Raw genomic sequence first — 14354 nt, forward strand, 5'->3', positions numbered from 1 at the left:
ACACCAGGAACCGCGGTGTTGGCCGTCGAATGGCGCTAGCTGCGCAGCATTTGTGCACCGCCGCCGTCTGTGTCAGCCAGTTTGCCGTGGCATACGGAGCTCCATCGCAGTCTTTAACACTGGTAGCATGCCGCGACAGCGTGGACGTGACCCGTATGTGCAGTTGACGGACTTTGAGCGAGGGCGTATAGTGGGCATGCGGGAGGCCGGGTGGACGTACCGCCGAATTGCTCAACACGTGGGGCGTGAGGTCTCCACAGTACATCGATGTTGTCGCCAGTGGTCGGCGGAAGGTGCACGTGCCCGTCGACCTGGGACCGGACCGCAGCGACGCACGGATGCACGCCAAGACCGTTGGATCCTACGCAGTGCCGTAGGGGACCGCACCGCCACTTCCCAGCAAATTAGGGACACTGTTGCTCCTGGGGTATCGGCGAGGACCATTCGCAACCGTATCCATGAAGCTGGGCTACGGTCCCGCACACCGTTAGGCCGTCTTCCGCTCACGCCCCAACATCGTGCAGCCCGCCTCCAGTGGTGTCGCGACAGGCGTGAATGGAGGGACGAATGGAGACGTGTCGTCTTCAGCGATGAGAGTCGCTTCTTCCTTGGTGCCAATGATGGTCGTATGCGTGTTTGGCGCCGTGCAGGTGAGCGCCACAATCAGGACTGCATACGACCGAGGCACACAGGGCCAACACCCGGCATCATGGTGTGGGGAGCGATCTCCTATACTGGCCGTACACCACTGGTGATCGTCGAGGGGACACTGAATAGTGCACGGTACATCCAAACCGTCATCGAACCCATCGTTCTACCATTCCTAGACCGGCAAGGGAACTTGCTGCTTCAACAGGACAATGCACGTCCGCATGTATCCCGTGCCACCCAACGTGCTCTAGAAGGTGTAAGTCAACTACCCTGGCCAGCAAGATCTCCGGATCTGTCCCCCATTGAGCATGTTTGGGACTGGATGAAGCGTCGTCTCACGCGGTCTGCACGTCCAGCACGAACGCTGGTCCAACTGAGGCGCCAGGTGGAAATGGCATGGCAAGCCGTTCCACAGGACTACATCCAGCATCTCTACGATCGTCTCCATGGGAGAATAGCAGCCTGCATTGCTGCGAAAGGTGGATATACACTGTACTAGTGCCGACATTGTGCATGCTCTGTTGCCTGTGTCTATGTGCCTGTGGTTCTGTCAGTGTGATCATGTGATGTATCTGACCCCAGGAATGTGTCAATAAAGTTTCCCCTTCCTGGGACAATGAATTCACGGTGTTCTTATTTCAATTTCCAGGAGTGTATATATATATTAGTTCATGACATCCAGTCTTACAAATTTACTGTCTCTGATGGACACACGTCCAGATCATCCGCTCTCAAAACTCCGCCATCTCTCTCCCCACATCCACCACTGCTGGCGGCTCACCTCCAACTGCGCACCCCCTGCGGGTTCGGGGGTAAGAATAGGCCCGCGGTATTCGTGCCTGTCGTAAGAGGCGACTAAAAGGAGTCTCCAATGTTTCGGTCTTATGTGATGGTCCCCTCTCGGGTTTGACCTCCATCTTTCTAAATTATTCCGAAGAGCGAGCCAATTGGGGAAGGGCGCCTTACATGGTGTACTGTATCCGTCGTGCATTGAGACCTTTAGCCGGCTTTTTCGTCGTTGCAATGGTGTCCCGCTCGTTTTCCGTCTCTTGGGCGAGGATACATCCCTGGGTGCGATTACCACGCTGCACTTCGCACTGTTGCTTTTAACTGCGACGACGACCTTGGACAGTTTTGCACCTAAGATCCAGCACGGTAGCCAGTCCGTTGTGGTGGGGCCGCCATGTACCCTCTTGGTTGTAGCCCGCTGACAACACAGGGATCGCTCTACTGATGCCTGCGCCGTTAACTCCCCACGTATGCCAAGGAGTAGATGCCTATCCTCCTGGGGTATCGGGACTCCCGGCAACGGCCATCCTGCCAGGTGGCCTTTGCTGCGGCTGGGTGGCGCCCGTGGGGAGGGCCCTTGGTCTTGTGGCATCAGGGCGGATGACCCGCAATGAAGCGTGGTACATCATCTCTCGCTGGTGGGCCTCCACCAGCAGTCTCTAAGTGATCGAGGTCTAACCTCAACGGCAGGAAATACGAACCATGACCATTTCCCTCCCTGGCCACTCCATGGGAGGAACGTATGGCAAAATAAGGCAGTGGAGAATATTCACCCCAGTTCATTGAGTGTACGCGAGTTGATGGGGAATCGTTTATGTCAACCAAGCACCAGTTTTTTGTGGAGCATTTAGAGGACAAGTTCGGGGAGGTGGAGGGCTTGTCCAAGATGCGCTCTGGTTCTGTGCTCATCAAAACGGCATCCTCTGCCCAGTCCCTGAGGTTGCTCAATTGTGACAAGTTGGGGGATGTTGCAGTTAGCATCACGCCGCATAAGAGTCTCAACATGGTCCAGGGTATTATATTCCACAGGGATCTTCTTCTGCAGTCCGACGATGAATTACGCGCCAACCTCGAACGACGGGGTGTTCACTTCGTCCGGCGCGTCCATCGGGGTCCGAGGGATAATCAGGTAGCCACCGGTGCCTTCATCTTGGCCTTTGAGGGTGATGTCTTACCCGAAAAGGTTAAGGTGATGGTTTACCGTTGTGATGTGAAGCCATATATCCCTCCTCCGATGCGTTGTTTTAAATGCTGGAAGTTCGAGCACATGTCATCTCGCTGTACTTCCAGCATCACGTGTCGGGATTGTGGACGTCCTTCGCATCCTGATACTCCATGTGCCCCGCCTCCTATCTGTGTTAACTGCGGAGAACACCATTCCCCCTGCTCGCCGGACTGTAGGATTTTCCAGAAAGAAAGGGAGATAATGGAATATAAGACCCTGGACCGCCTGACCTACACCGAGGCAAGGCGGAAATATGAGCGGCTACATCCTGTGCCCATGACATCTACCTATGCCGCTGCTGCAACACCAGTTCGATCTCAGCTCTGTCAGAATTCACCGGCCCCCTTGGTTGTGGGGGGCACTTCACTCCCTGTTGCTCCTGCTCCATCTACTTCAGGAGCAACACCACCCCAACCACCGGGGACATCTGTTCCCCCTTCACAGCCGGAGAAGCATGAGCCTTCTTCGGCTCCTCTCGCCCGGAAGGGGTCCCTTGGGGCCCTCCCATCCCAGGCTTTGCCCAGTGCCAAAGCGGACACCCGCAAGTTTGTCAAACAACCACCGGTCGCTGGTCGTAGGGCGTCACGGTCGTCTTCAGTCCCTGAGACTGACCCAGTGAGGCCCTCCCAGCCAGAACCACCTAAGGCACAGCACGCAAAGCAGTCGAAGAAAAAGGCTCCCAAGCATCCTGAAATTGCGGTGGCACCTGTCCCACCGCAACCTTCTCCCTCTGCGTCCGAAGATGAGGTGGAGATTCTGGCGTCCGCTGAGGACCTGGATCTCGCCAGTCCCTCGGACGCAATGGATGGCTGTTGTACAGGTGATGATTCAGTAGCAGCAGGGGCCCCGAAGGCGTAATCTGCCTCCCCAGTCCCTTCACGCCTTTCCCATCCATGGACAATACCATCCTCCAGTGGAACTGCAGCAGTTTCTTCCACCATCTAGCTGAGCTCCGACATCTTATCAGCCTTCACCCTTTCTTCTGCATTGCACTTCAGGAAACTTGGTTTCCCGCAATGCAAACCCCTGCCCTCCGTGGCTATCGGGGTTATTATAAGAACGGGGCAGCTTATGAAAGGGTGTCTGGTGGCGTCTGCATATATGTCCTCAACTCTCTTCACAGCGAGTTTGTTCCTCTTCAAACAGCTTTAGAGGCTGTCGCTGTTCGGGTGTGGACGCCACAGGCTGTTACCGTCTGCAGTCTTTACCTTCCACTGGATGGTGCTGTCGCGCAGCATGTCCTGGCTGCTCTGATCGTCCAATTGCCGCCACCTTTCTTGTTGCTGGGCGATTTCAATGCCCACAACCCTCTATGGGGTGGGACTGTCTCCGATGACCACAGTCATGCCGTGGAGCATTTGTTGGCTCAGCTCGACCTTAGCCTTTTGAACACCGGTGCTCCCATGCATTTCAGTGTGGCCCATGGCTTGTTCTCGGCCATCACTCTCTCTTTGCAGCCCCGGCCTCGTCCCATCCCTCCACTGGAGAGTGCATCCTGACCTGTGTGGTAGTGACCATTTTCCCATCTATTTGTCACTGCCCCAGTGTCATTCTTCTGGGCGCCTGCCCCGCTGGGCTCTCCACAGGGCTGACTGGCTGGCTTTTACTTCCGCTGCAACCATCGAGTCTCCCTCACAGGGGGCCATTGATGAGGTGGTCCGTGTCTTAACCACGTCAATCATTTCGGCGGCCGAGGCTGCCATCCCCCGCTCTTCTGGACTCCCTCGGAGGAAGGCTGTACCCTGGTGGTCGCCGGAGATTGCTGAGGCTATTCGCGACCGTCGGCGGGCTCTCCAGCATCATAGGTGGCACCCGTCTCTTGAGACCCTCATCGCCTTTAAGAGGCTCCGTGCCTTGGCCCGTCGCCTTATCGCCTGGCGTAAGCAGGAGTGCTCGGAGAGGTATGTCTCATCCTTGAGCTCCCGTGTCTCCCCCTCTCTCGTGTGGTCCCGGATCCGGCGGATTTACGGATACCAGACCCCTATGGGTGTCCCTGGGATCTCCTTGGACGGCGCTGTCTGCACGGACGCTGCCGCCATTGCTGAACACCTTGCTGCGCACTTTGCTAAGAGCTCTGCGACTGCAACTTATCCCCGCACCTTTCGCTCTCTAAAGGAGCAAGCCGAGCAGACGCCGTTATCCTTCCACACGCGTCGTTCTGAAAAATACAATGCTAATTTCAGCGAGAGGTAATTCTTCGCTGCCCTCGCCGATTGCCCTGATACAGCACCAGGACCAGACTGCATCCACGCACAGATGCTAAAGCATCTCTCCAGGGACTGCCAGAGGCACATCCTCACCATCTTTAACCGCATTTGGAGCGAGGGCGTGTTCCCGTCACAATGGCGAGAGGGTCTTATTGTCCCCATCTTGAAGCCCGGTGCAGACCCGCTGGCGGTGGACAGCTATCGTCCCATTACCCTCACCAACATTTTGTGCAAATTGCTCGAACGTATGGTGGGGCAGCGTTTGTGTTGGGTCCTTGAGTCACGCGGTCTCCTCGACCCATCCCAGGGTGGCTTCCGTCGGGGCTGGTCTGCAGCGGGACAATTTGGTGTGGCTGGAATCTGCTATCCGTATGGCCTTTGCCCGACATCAGCATCTCGTTGCTGTATTTTTTTGTCTGCGGAAGGCGTATGACACCACATGGAGGCATCACATCCTTGCTACGTTACATCACTGGGATCTTCGTGGTCAGCTCCTGGCTTTTCTTCAAACCTTTTTATTGCGCCACTCTTTCCGGGTGCAAGTGGGTGCCGCCTCTAGTTCATCTTATATACAGGAAAATGGGGTCCCGCAGGGCTCGGTGTTGAGCGTCTCCTTATTTCTAGTGGCCATTAATGGTCTGGCTACAGCCGTGGGGTCATTGGTGTCTCCTTCTTTGTATGCCGACGACTTCTGCATCTCCTTTAGCTCCACGACTACAGGAGTCGCCGAACGCAGGCTGCAAGTAGCCGTTCGCAAGGCAGCATCATGGGCTCTGACTCACGGTTTTCAGTTCCCTGGAGCCAAGACTCGAGTTATGCACTTCTGCAGGCGTCGGACGGTCCACCCTCATCCTGAACTTCACCTCGACGGCCACCTGCTTGAAGTGGTGGAGACCTGCCGCTTCGTAAGACTCGTGTTTGATGCCCGGCTCGCGTGGGTTCCTTATCTTACTCAGCTGAAGCAAAAATGCTGGCGGCACCTCAATGCCCTCCGCTGCCTTAGCCACACGTCTTGGGGTGCAGATCGCTGCACGCTGCTGCGATTGTACAGAGCCCTTGTGCAGTCCCGGCTTGATTATGAGAGCCTGGCCTATGGGTCCGCATCACCCTCAGTGTTGAAGTTGTTAGACCCCATACACCACTGTGGGGTTCGCCTTGCAACTGGCGCTTTCCGTACGAGCCCCGTGGATAGTCTACTGGTGGAGGCCGGGGTTCCCCCGCTGCGGATTCGCCGCCATCGACTGCTCGCCGACTATGCTGTCCACGTGCATTGCTCGCCCGGCCATCCCAATCATCGCCTGCTTTTCCCTGCCGTGGTCCTCCATCTGCCCGAACGGCGACCTAGGTCTGGGCTTTCCATAGCTGTCCGCGTCCAGTCCCTGCTGTCCGAACTGGGGTCATTCCCTCTTCTGCCTCCCTTCCGGGTCCGTGCACCTACGCCTCCCTGGTGTTTGCCCCGGCCGTCCGTCCATCTGGACTTGGCACAGGGACCCAAGGACTCGGTTCCGCCTGTGGCACTCCGTCGCCATTTTCTTGCGCTCCTCGCCTCATTTTCGGACTGTGAGACTGTCTACACTGATGGTTCCCTGGTTGATGGTCGCACTGCCTACGCTTTTGCTCACGCTGCCCATGTTGAACAGTGCTCCTTGCCGGCTGGCTGCAGTATTTTTACTGCAGAGCTGGTGGCCCTATTGCGCGCTCTTGAGCATATGCGTTCCTGCTCAGGTATGTCCATCGTCATCTGCAGTGACTCCCTGAGCAGCCTCCAGGCCATCGACCGCTGCTATACCTCTTCTCCTCTGGTGTCCTCTATTCAGGAGTCTGTTTCCGCCATTACCCGCTCTGGTCGTTCGGTGGTCTTTATTTGGATGCCAGTTCACGTTGGCATCCCGGGGAACGAACGTGTCGACAGGCTGGCCAAAGGGGCGATCGACGCCCCAGCTTTGGAAATCGGCCTCACGGCACGCGATCAGCAGCTGGTGTTGCGCCGTAAGGTGCTTGGGATGTGGGCTGCTGAGTGGCGTGGTCTGACATCCCCGAATAAACTGCGGGCTGTCAAGGAGACGACCGATGTGTGGCGCTCCTCCCTGCGGGCTTCTCGCAGGGACTCTGTCATCCTGTGTCGGCTCCGCATCGGCCATACCTACCTGACGCACGGCCATCTTTTGCGTCAGGAGGATCCCCCCCTGTGTCGGTGTGGGTCCCGGCTGACGGTCGCCCACATTTTATTGGAGTGTCCCCGACTGCGCACTCTCCGGCAGTCTTTTAATCTCCCAGGCACTTTGCCTTTGGTTTTAAGCTACAATGCCTCCATGGCTGATGACGTTTTAAATTTTATCCGTGGTAGTCCTTTTTATGGTTCCATTTAGGGAGGTCCTGCTCCTTTCCCTCTGTGTGTCTCTTGTCCTCGAGTCTCTCATATTTGGTTGGAGATTTTAGTGTGTAGTCGGTTGGTTGACTCTTTCCCTTTTTTGTTGTCGTGGTCAGTCAACCAGTCTCCGGCCATCTTCTTTTCTTCTGTTTCTTTTTGTCTGTGTTCATCTGTACTCTTCGTGTCTGTAGTGTTCGTTACCGCATTTGTGTTCTTTTAGGGCCTGGGGGGGAGTCTCCTTCCCCTTGGGGTTTTACCTGCTCCGCGAATTTATGTCTCGCCTGTTTTTGGAATGGGGGACTGATGACCTTAGCTGTTTAGTCCCCCTTAAACATCCCAACAACCACCACCTCCAACTGCACAACGCTACGCGCTGTTAACAGCCAACAGCCCAACACTGCAATAGCGAATATTACATCAATGCTAACCAGCCACAGGCTGCACACTAGTGATGGGGAGCTCGTGAATGAGTCGTTCAAATGAACACTTCACTCCAGTGAAGTGTGAACTAACCACTCAATTTCAATGAACTGGTACTTCAACCTCTTCACAGATAACACACTCCACACTTTTTTCTAGTTCACTCACTCTCTTCCCCTCTCCCTCTCCCACTACATCGGCGCTACGTCACTCATCCTCCCTTCACTTCAGTCCTCCCTCTGCTGCCTGTCGACGAATCGCGCGATGTTTTTGGGGAACGAAAGGTTTACACGGGGTTTGGGAGGCGGGGGGAATGCAGCGTCAGCTGCTTCCTGCAGTGCTGACATCATTACCCGTGACTATTTGTGCAGTTGAATTTCGCGTCTACGGGTAGCCTACCGTTGGCAGCGCTTGCAGACAAATGAATATTAAAGATACAAACGAAGAGGCTGGCTGTGTGAACACGCACAGCCAACATGAAACTAAGAGCTTTGTTAATAATACTGAAAGAGGGATTTTACCACAAATCGTACCAATGACTACAGGTGACAGTTTACGTTTTGAATCCGGAGGGTTATTATTCTCAACAAAAATAAAATCTACAGGAAAACTTCTGAATAATTACTTAACGTAGGTATATAGGGTTTGTGACAGTGGTAAACATACTCATTCTATTTTGGATTAAATTTTAAAAGGAACATAAAATTGGACTGCATTTCCTTTGGTAGTCTTAGTTTTCAGTCCATGAATACAACAAATAATGTTTCATTTGGCAGATAAAGACTTTTTTGGGAGCTTCATGAGAAAATGTCAAGCAAGATTAAATGTAATACCTTCTTTATACGTGACAGGCTTCTTTGTTTATCTTTCCTTTGTCCCCTTCGACCATGCTCTATTTAAGTTAACTCATACGCTGTAAGAGCGTAAAACGTTGCGTGCACGTTACTCCATAGTTCCGCCATCTGTTGGTAAAATTGTGAAGTATTACGAAGCTTTATTGTACGAGCGCGGCGTAGCGAGCGTAGTCGCGGCTGAGCAGCGAACTGGGCAACTTCGCCAGGCTTCCGTACTTCATGAATGAACTACTTCATTTGAACGCTTCACGGCAAAGAGTGACATGAACGAAGTAGTTCACGGGAATGAACGAGTTCGACCCATCTCTACTGCACACAGCGCAGCCAGTGATTTTCATACAGAGAGCTACGTGGCGTTACCAGTCTTCAAGAAGGGTCGTCGAGCAGATGCGCAAAACTATAGACCTATATCTCTTACGTCGATCTCTTGTAGAATTTTAGAACATGTTTTTTGCTCGCGTATCATGTCATTTCTGGAAACCCAGAATCTACTATGTAGGAATCAACATGGATTCCGGAAACAGCGATCGTGTGAGACCCAACTCGCCTTATTTGTTCATGAGACCCAGAAAATATTAGATACAGGCTCCCAGGTAGATGCTATTTTTCTTGACTTCCGGAAGGCGTTCGATACAGTTCCGCACTGTCGCCTGATAAACAAAGTAAGAGCCTACGGAATATCAGACCAGCTGTGTGGCTGGATTGAAGAGTTTTTAGCAAACAGAACACAGCATGTTGTTATCAATGGAGAGACGTCTACAGACGTTAAAGTAACCTCTGGCGTGCCACAGGGGAGTGTTATGGGACCATTGCTTTTCACAATATATATAAATGACTTAGTAGATAGTGTCGGAAGTTCCATGCGGCTTTTCGCGGATGATGCTGTAGTATACAGAGAAGTTGCTGCATTAGAAAATTGTAGCGAAATACAGGAAGATCTGCAGCGGATAGGCACTTGGTGCAGGGAGTGGCAACTGACCCTTAACATAGACAAATGTAATGTATTGCGAATACATAGAAAGAAGGATCCTTTATTGTATGATTATATGATAGCGGAACAAACACTGGTAGCAGTTACTTCTGTAAAATATCTGGGAGTATGCGTACGGAACGATTTGAAGTGGAATGATCATATAAAACTAATTGTTGGTAAGGCGTGTACCAGGTTGAGATTCATTGGGAGAGTGCTTAGAAAATGTAGTCCATCAACAAAGGACGTGGCTTACAAAACACTCGTTCGACCTATACTTGAGTATTGCTCATCAGTGTGGGATCCGTACCAGGTCGGGTTGACGGAGGAGATAGAGAAGATCCAAAGAAGAGCGGCGCGTTTCGTCACTGGGTTATTTGGTAACCGTGATAGCGTTACGGAGATGTTTAATAAACTCAAGTGGCAGACTCTGCAGGAGAGGCGCTCTGCATCGCGGTGTAGCTTGCTCGCCAGGTTTCGAGAGGGTGCGTTTCTGGATGAGGTATCGAATATATTGCTTCCCCCTACTTATACTTCCCGAGGAGATCACGAATGTAAAATTAGAGAGATTAGAGCGCGCACGGAGGCTTTCAGACAGTCGTTCTTCCCGCGAACCATACGCGACTGGAACAGGAAAGGGAGGTAATGACAGTGGCACGTAAAGTGCCCTCCGCCACACACCGTTGGGTGGCTTGCGGAGTATCAATGTAGATGTAGATGTAGATGTATAAAAACCTAAACAGCCTACTTACATATTGACTGGTTCCATGACCATGGAGCCCCTTTTTTCGTTTTTTTTCCTCCGTCCCTCCTTGTTCTTCTCCCTCCTCCAGCCCCCCCTCCCCCCCACCCCCAATCTGCCTTTGGATCGGGAGTGTCATCTTTGGGCCGCCACTTTCGTGCAGTGTTCTATAGTGAGTGTTTACAGTGAGTGTTCCGAGTTGTATTTTTTTGGGAAGTGTTGCGAACGGCCATCATACTGTCGCTGGGTGTGCCTTTTACCTCTTGCGAACAGAAACCAGACTGTCGCCGTGTTTTTTAATTGTGTGTGTTTTGTCTGATTCCTGTGTCTTTTATTAACGTTGCCAACCCCTTTTGCTTTCTGTTTTAACTTTCCGCATTTTTCCGCCATTTTACACTTGACGTCACCGTTTTATCGCCTGTTTTTCTTGTTTCTTTTCTTCTTCCGTTTCTTAAAATAAAAGGTTGTAGGCTGTAGAACAGCGTACTAAGCTGCTGCCACCCCGCCCCCTTTGGGGGGAATAGAAAATCAATAAAGGAAAAAAAAAAGACCATGGAGACTTCTGCTTAATTTGGTCCCACGGAACAAGAAATAAATAAATAAATAAAGCGGAAGGGTGGACACACCCCATATTAATGTCCACTAACGGGATACAGCGTTTTGGTATTTGTCTTGGCTATACTCGTTCTTGTACCCCGTCTATTCTTGAAGCACGTTCACATGAGCGCCATTTTGTTTCAGGTCTGGGCCACGAACACTTCTGGACGTCCGGCACCGACCAGGCGGAAGAAGGCACGTTCTTCTGGATGGCGACCGGCCGGCCCATCACCTTCACCAACTGGAACACGGGCGAGCCCAATAACTTCCGCTACGAGAACGGCGAGGAGGAGCACTGCCTCGAGCTGTGGAACCGCGACGGCAAGGGCCTCAAGTGGAACGACAGCCCCTGCTCGTTCGAGACCTTCTTCGTCTGCGAAGTGCAGTGATCGGTCGGACTGGAAGCAGGGGACAGTGAGCGGACTTCCAGCGGGCGGCGGCCGAGCGAGCGCGTCTGGACCTCCCAGTTGTCTCGGTCGCGTCCGATCCGTTTCCAAAGACTAACAAGTGGTGTCCAACTTCCGTGGTGAGCCCCGGCCGTCTTCGCGTGCTCCGGCGAGGGAACTTCGCGAAGCTGACCTCTGGAAACTGGAGAAACGCGATCTCGCCCTGCGGTCACTGCCGCTCTCTCATTTTTCCGTGTCCGCGGACTTAAGTAGGTTGAGCGTTTTTCAGATCTTAATTACTACTGAAATGTGTCTCCCAGAGCAAATGGATTCTAGTTAGCTCAGAGGATTAATAATTTCACATTGGTGAGCCTCTAAGTTAGACTTAGCAGAGGAGAGTAACGTTTTTCTTCCCCCCCCCCCCCCCCCGCTCCCCGCCCCCCCCCCACCCCTTCGTGGAACTAAGAGATCGGCTCAGTCTATCCATGGTCCAAATGACTACGCTCCTCTACTGTTGTTTCAATCAGGTTTTCTTTCCCCTAACCAAGTAGGTACCCCACTTTTTTTTTCTCAAGCAAAAATGTACGTCATGAGAAAGAGTGACAGGTGACAAATAATGTTTCCTGTTACGAAGCGTTTTCTTATAACCGCGTAGATTCGATCTGTAACCTTGCTAATGTATGGTCTTCCGCCATCGATTTCGGTCCATGAATCTAGGCAGGAATTGCGTGTGAAATTGAACCAACTTTACATATAATCCAAATGTGCTATACGGCTGCTTATCTGTTGAGTCAACACCCACTTGAGACACAACTCACTCTTCCTACATCCAGCGACAGTAGCTGGGGATAAAATGAGGTAATTCCACTGCTCTATTTCGTAAATGCTACCACAACCGTAGGATGGGACGCAATCTAATCATTTTGCGGAAAAAAAACTAATTTCGTATTTCCCTCGCCGGACCGTGGATTGCCTTAGCTGCCATGTGAAACCTAGTATTCTCATTTCCTGAGACTTAACCTTTTCTTTGAAATTCCTTAATTTTAACAAGCAGGCCGCTCGCCACAGATCTCCACGTTGCGTCAGTCTTTCTCATTCCAGTTACGTCCGCCCGTGTTCTGTTGCAGTTAACGATCACGAAGTGCCTCAGAACTCGCCAGAAATGAACTTTGCTACATAATATCCGTGTAACTCGAGGAAGACAGCGTGTCTTGCCGGATCACGTCCGGAGGAAAGTGCTTATTTACAACGTAACAGAGACGGCGGATTCAATGGCTGCCACTTCATTCGCACAGTTCATGGTATGTTAGTGTTTTGTCAGGCTGAAAGCGTGAATGTCTGGGTGAAAGCTACCGCCACTTCGTTGCGCCTGTTTGCGTAACGGAGGGCTCATTCAGGGAATACTTTTAATTTCGACCAGTGAATTATACAAAGGAACTTAGTAGAAGAAAAAATAAGTTTGCTGTTTCTATTTTTCTGTTTTCGTCGATAACTTAAAGTAACTGATGTTAAAATAATTATTTCAGTCACAGCATCCTTTTATTCAGTCAATTGTTAACGAATTACGAATGTGATCTACTTAATAAAGGCAAAAAATACTCATTATACCTTATGGTATTGTGTAGTACACTGAAAAAGAATGATAATACTGTATGAAATCTTTTGTATATTTTTCTTTCACTGTTTTTATTGCATTATAAAAATGTGTCTACGAACAATAAAAATTTAATGAATTTCGCCTTATTAAAATTCCACTTATGTAATTAACTGCTCTGTAATTCTTTTACAGTATTGTGTACAGATGATTTTATTAATAAAAATCAGTTACTGGTAACATTTTGTGACCTACAACTTTTCTTTCACAATGTTGCCATACTAATATGTTTTATCATGTTTTTCCGTTTCGTCTTGCAAGCACTGACAAATAAAAACTAAGTATGAAGTCAAGATTAAAATGAGCACAAATCAAAAAATATTACATACAAGCGAAAATTACAGCTTTAGTTGTGACAGCAAATTACTCCAAAATACATTATAAACTGGAGTTATTTATTTCAGAGCTGCGAGCGGACACCATCATGGGCGTCTACAGAAATTTGTCCACAAAAAAGGGAGGGAACCAAGGTTCTAAAATTACTACCTTTAATACAACATAGTCAAAGGGACTGAGGACATATCATGCCCCAGGGCTAAAATTTCACTGGAGAGTTACAAAACTTTTGATACACATGATTTATAGTTACGTAGTCATTATTTACAGGTACATTAGACTACATGATACTGAGGAGGTACACATGATGTCATTGCTCTATATTTTTATAATATGGTCACTTTTTTCTTGTTAATGATCTGAAATTGTTTCTTCGAATTTTTATTACTATATCAACGGCGTTAGGTCGAAATGATATTCGAAATTTGAAACAGATAGTCAGAACTGATGTCTATTAGAATAGACATCAGTAAAAACAGCCGGTGCTAAATTGATTAATACTCTACAATGGTAGAGAAGCTGGAAACAAATGTTAAAAGATGCGTGTTCGACGTTGATGCCTTCTACAGGGTGTTTGAGAAATACTTTTTACAAACTTTGGGGATAGATTCCTGAAGCCAAATCAATCGGAAAAATTCTATGCCAACATACATTAAAGGAACAAACAATACTGAATTGCATTGATTATTTAATATTAATATGTTCAAAACGAAATTAAACAATTGAAGTCTCTAAACAATAAGCTCCGACCGTTCTTTTCGGCGTCCATCACAATCGCTTTGCGATTTTATTTGTTTATTTTACAAATCTAGTTCCGTAGAATCAAACGGAGGAGCAAGTCTCCATGATCATGGAACGAGTCAGCACATGAAATTAACATTGAAAAGTTAATAAAAGATCAAATAAAATTTAAACGTGTCCAATGCACTTAAGCTGCTGTGCATATACTAGCATAATAAACAAATAACACAGGAATTTGATTCATTTTTTTGAGGAACTCTCCAACAATATCGAGTACTAACAGTAGGCGGAGCAGGAAACAGCTTGGCTAGCAAGTTAGAGCATAATATTAAAGGTGATCTGGAAGAAATAGGAGCAACACCAACACACACATGGGTTTCGGTGAGATTTGGTAGCGTCATGTCCAGCCCA

The 14354-nt window shown here is 50.0% G+C and overlaps 1 protein-coding gene across 1 annotated transcript in view; it reads left to right on the top strand.

The window, feature by feature from the left end:
- The window catches only part of LOC124788343 (mannose-binding protein C-like), an 816639-nt gene extending 803593 nt beyond the window's left edge, over positions 1-13046 (top strand). The window contains exon 5 of the mRNA XM_047255604.1: positions 10971-13046. Within this exon, the coding sequence (XP_047111560.1) occupies positions 10971-11215 (245 nt within the window). The 3' untranslated portion in view covers positions 11216-13046. The remainder of the gene's footprint in view (positions 1-10970) is intronic.
- Positions 13047-14354: the final 1308 nt, after the last annotated feature.

This window comes from Schistocerca piceifrons, chromosome 3 (assembly GCF_021461385.2).
Source record: "Schistocerca piceifrons isolate TAMUIC-IGC-003096 chromosome 3, iqSchPice1.1, whole genome shotgun sequence".
In the NCBI taxonomy this organism is placed as follows: domain Eukaryota; kingdom Metazoa; phylum Arthropoda; class Insecta; order Orthoptera; family Acrididae; genus Schistocerca; species Schistocerca piceifrons.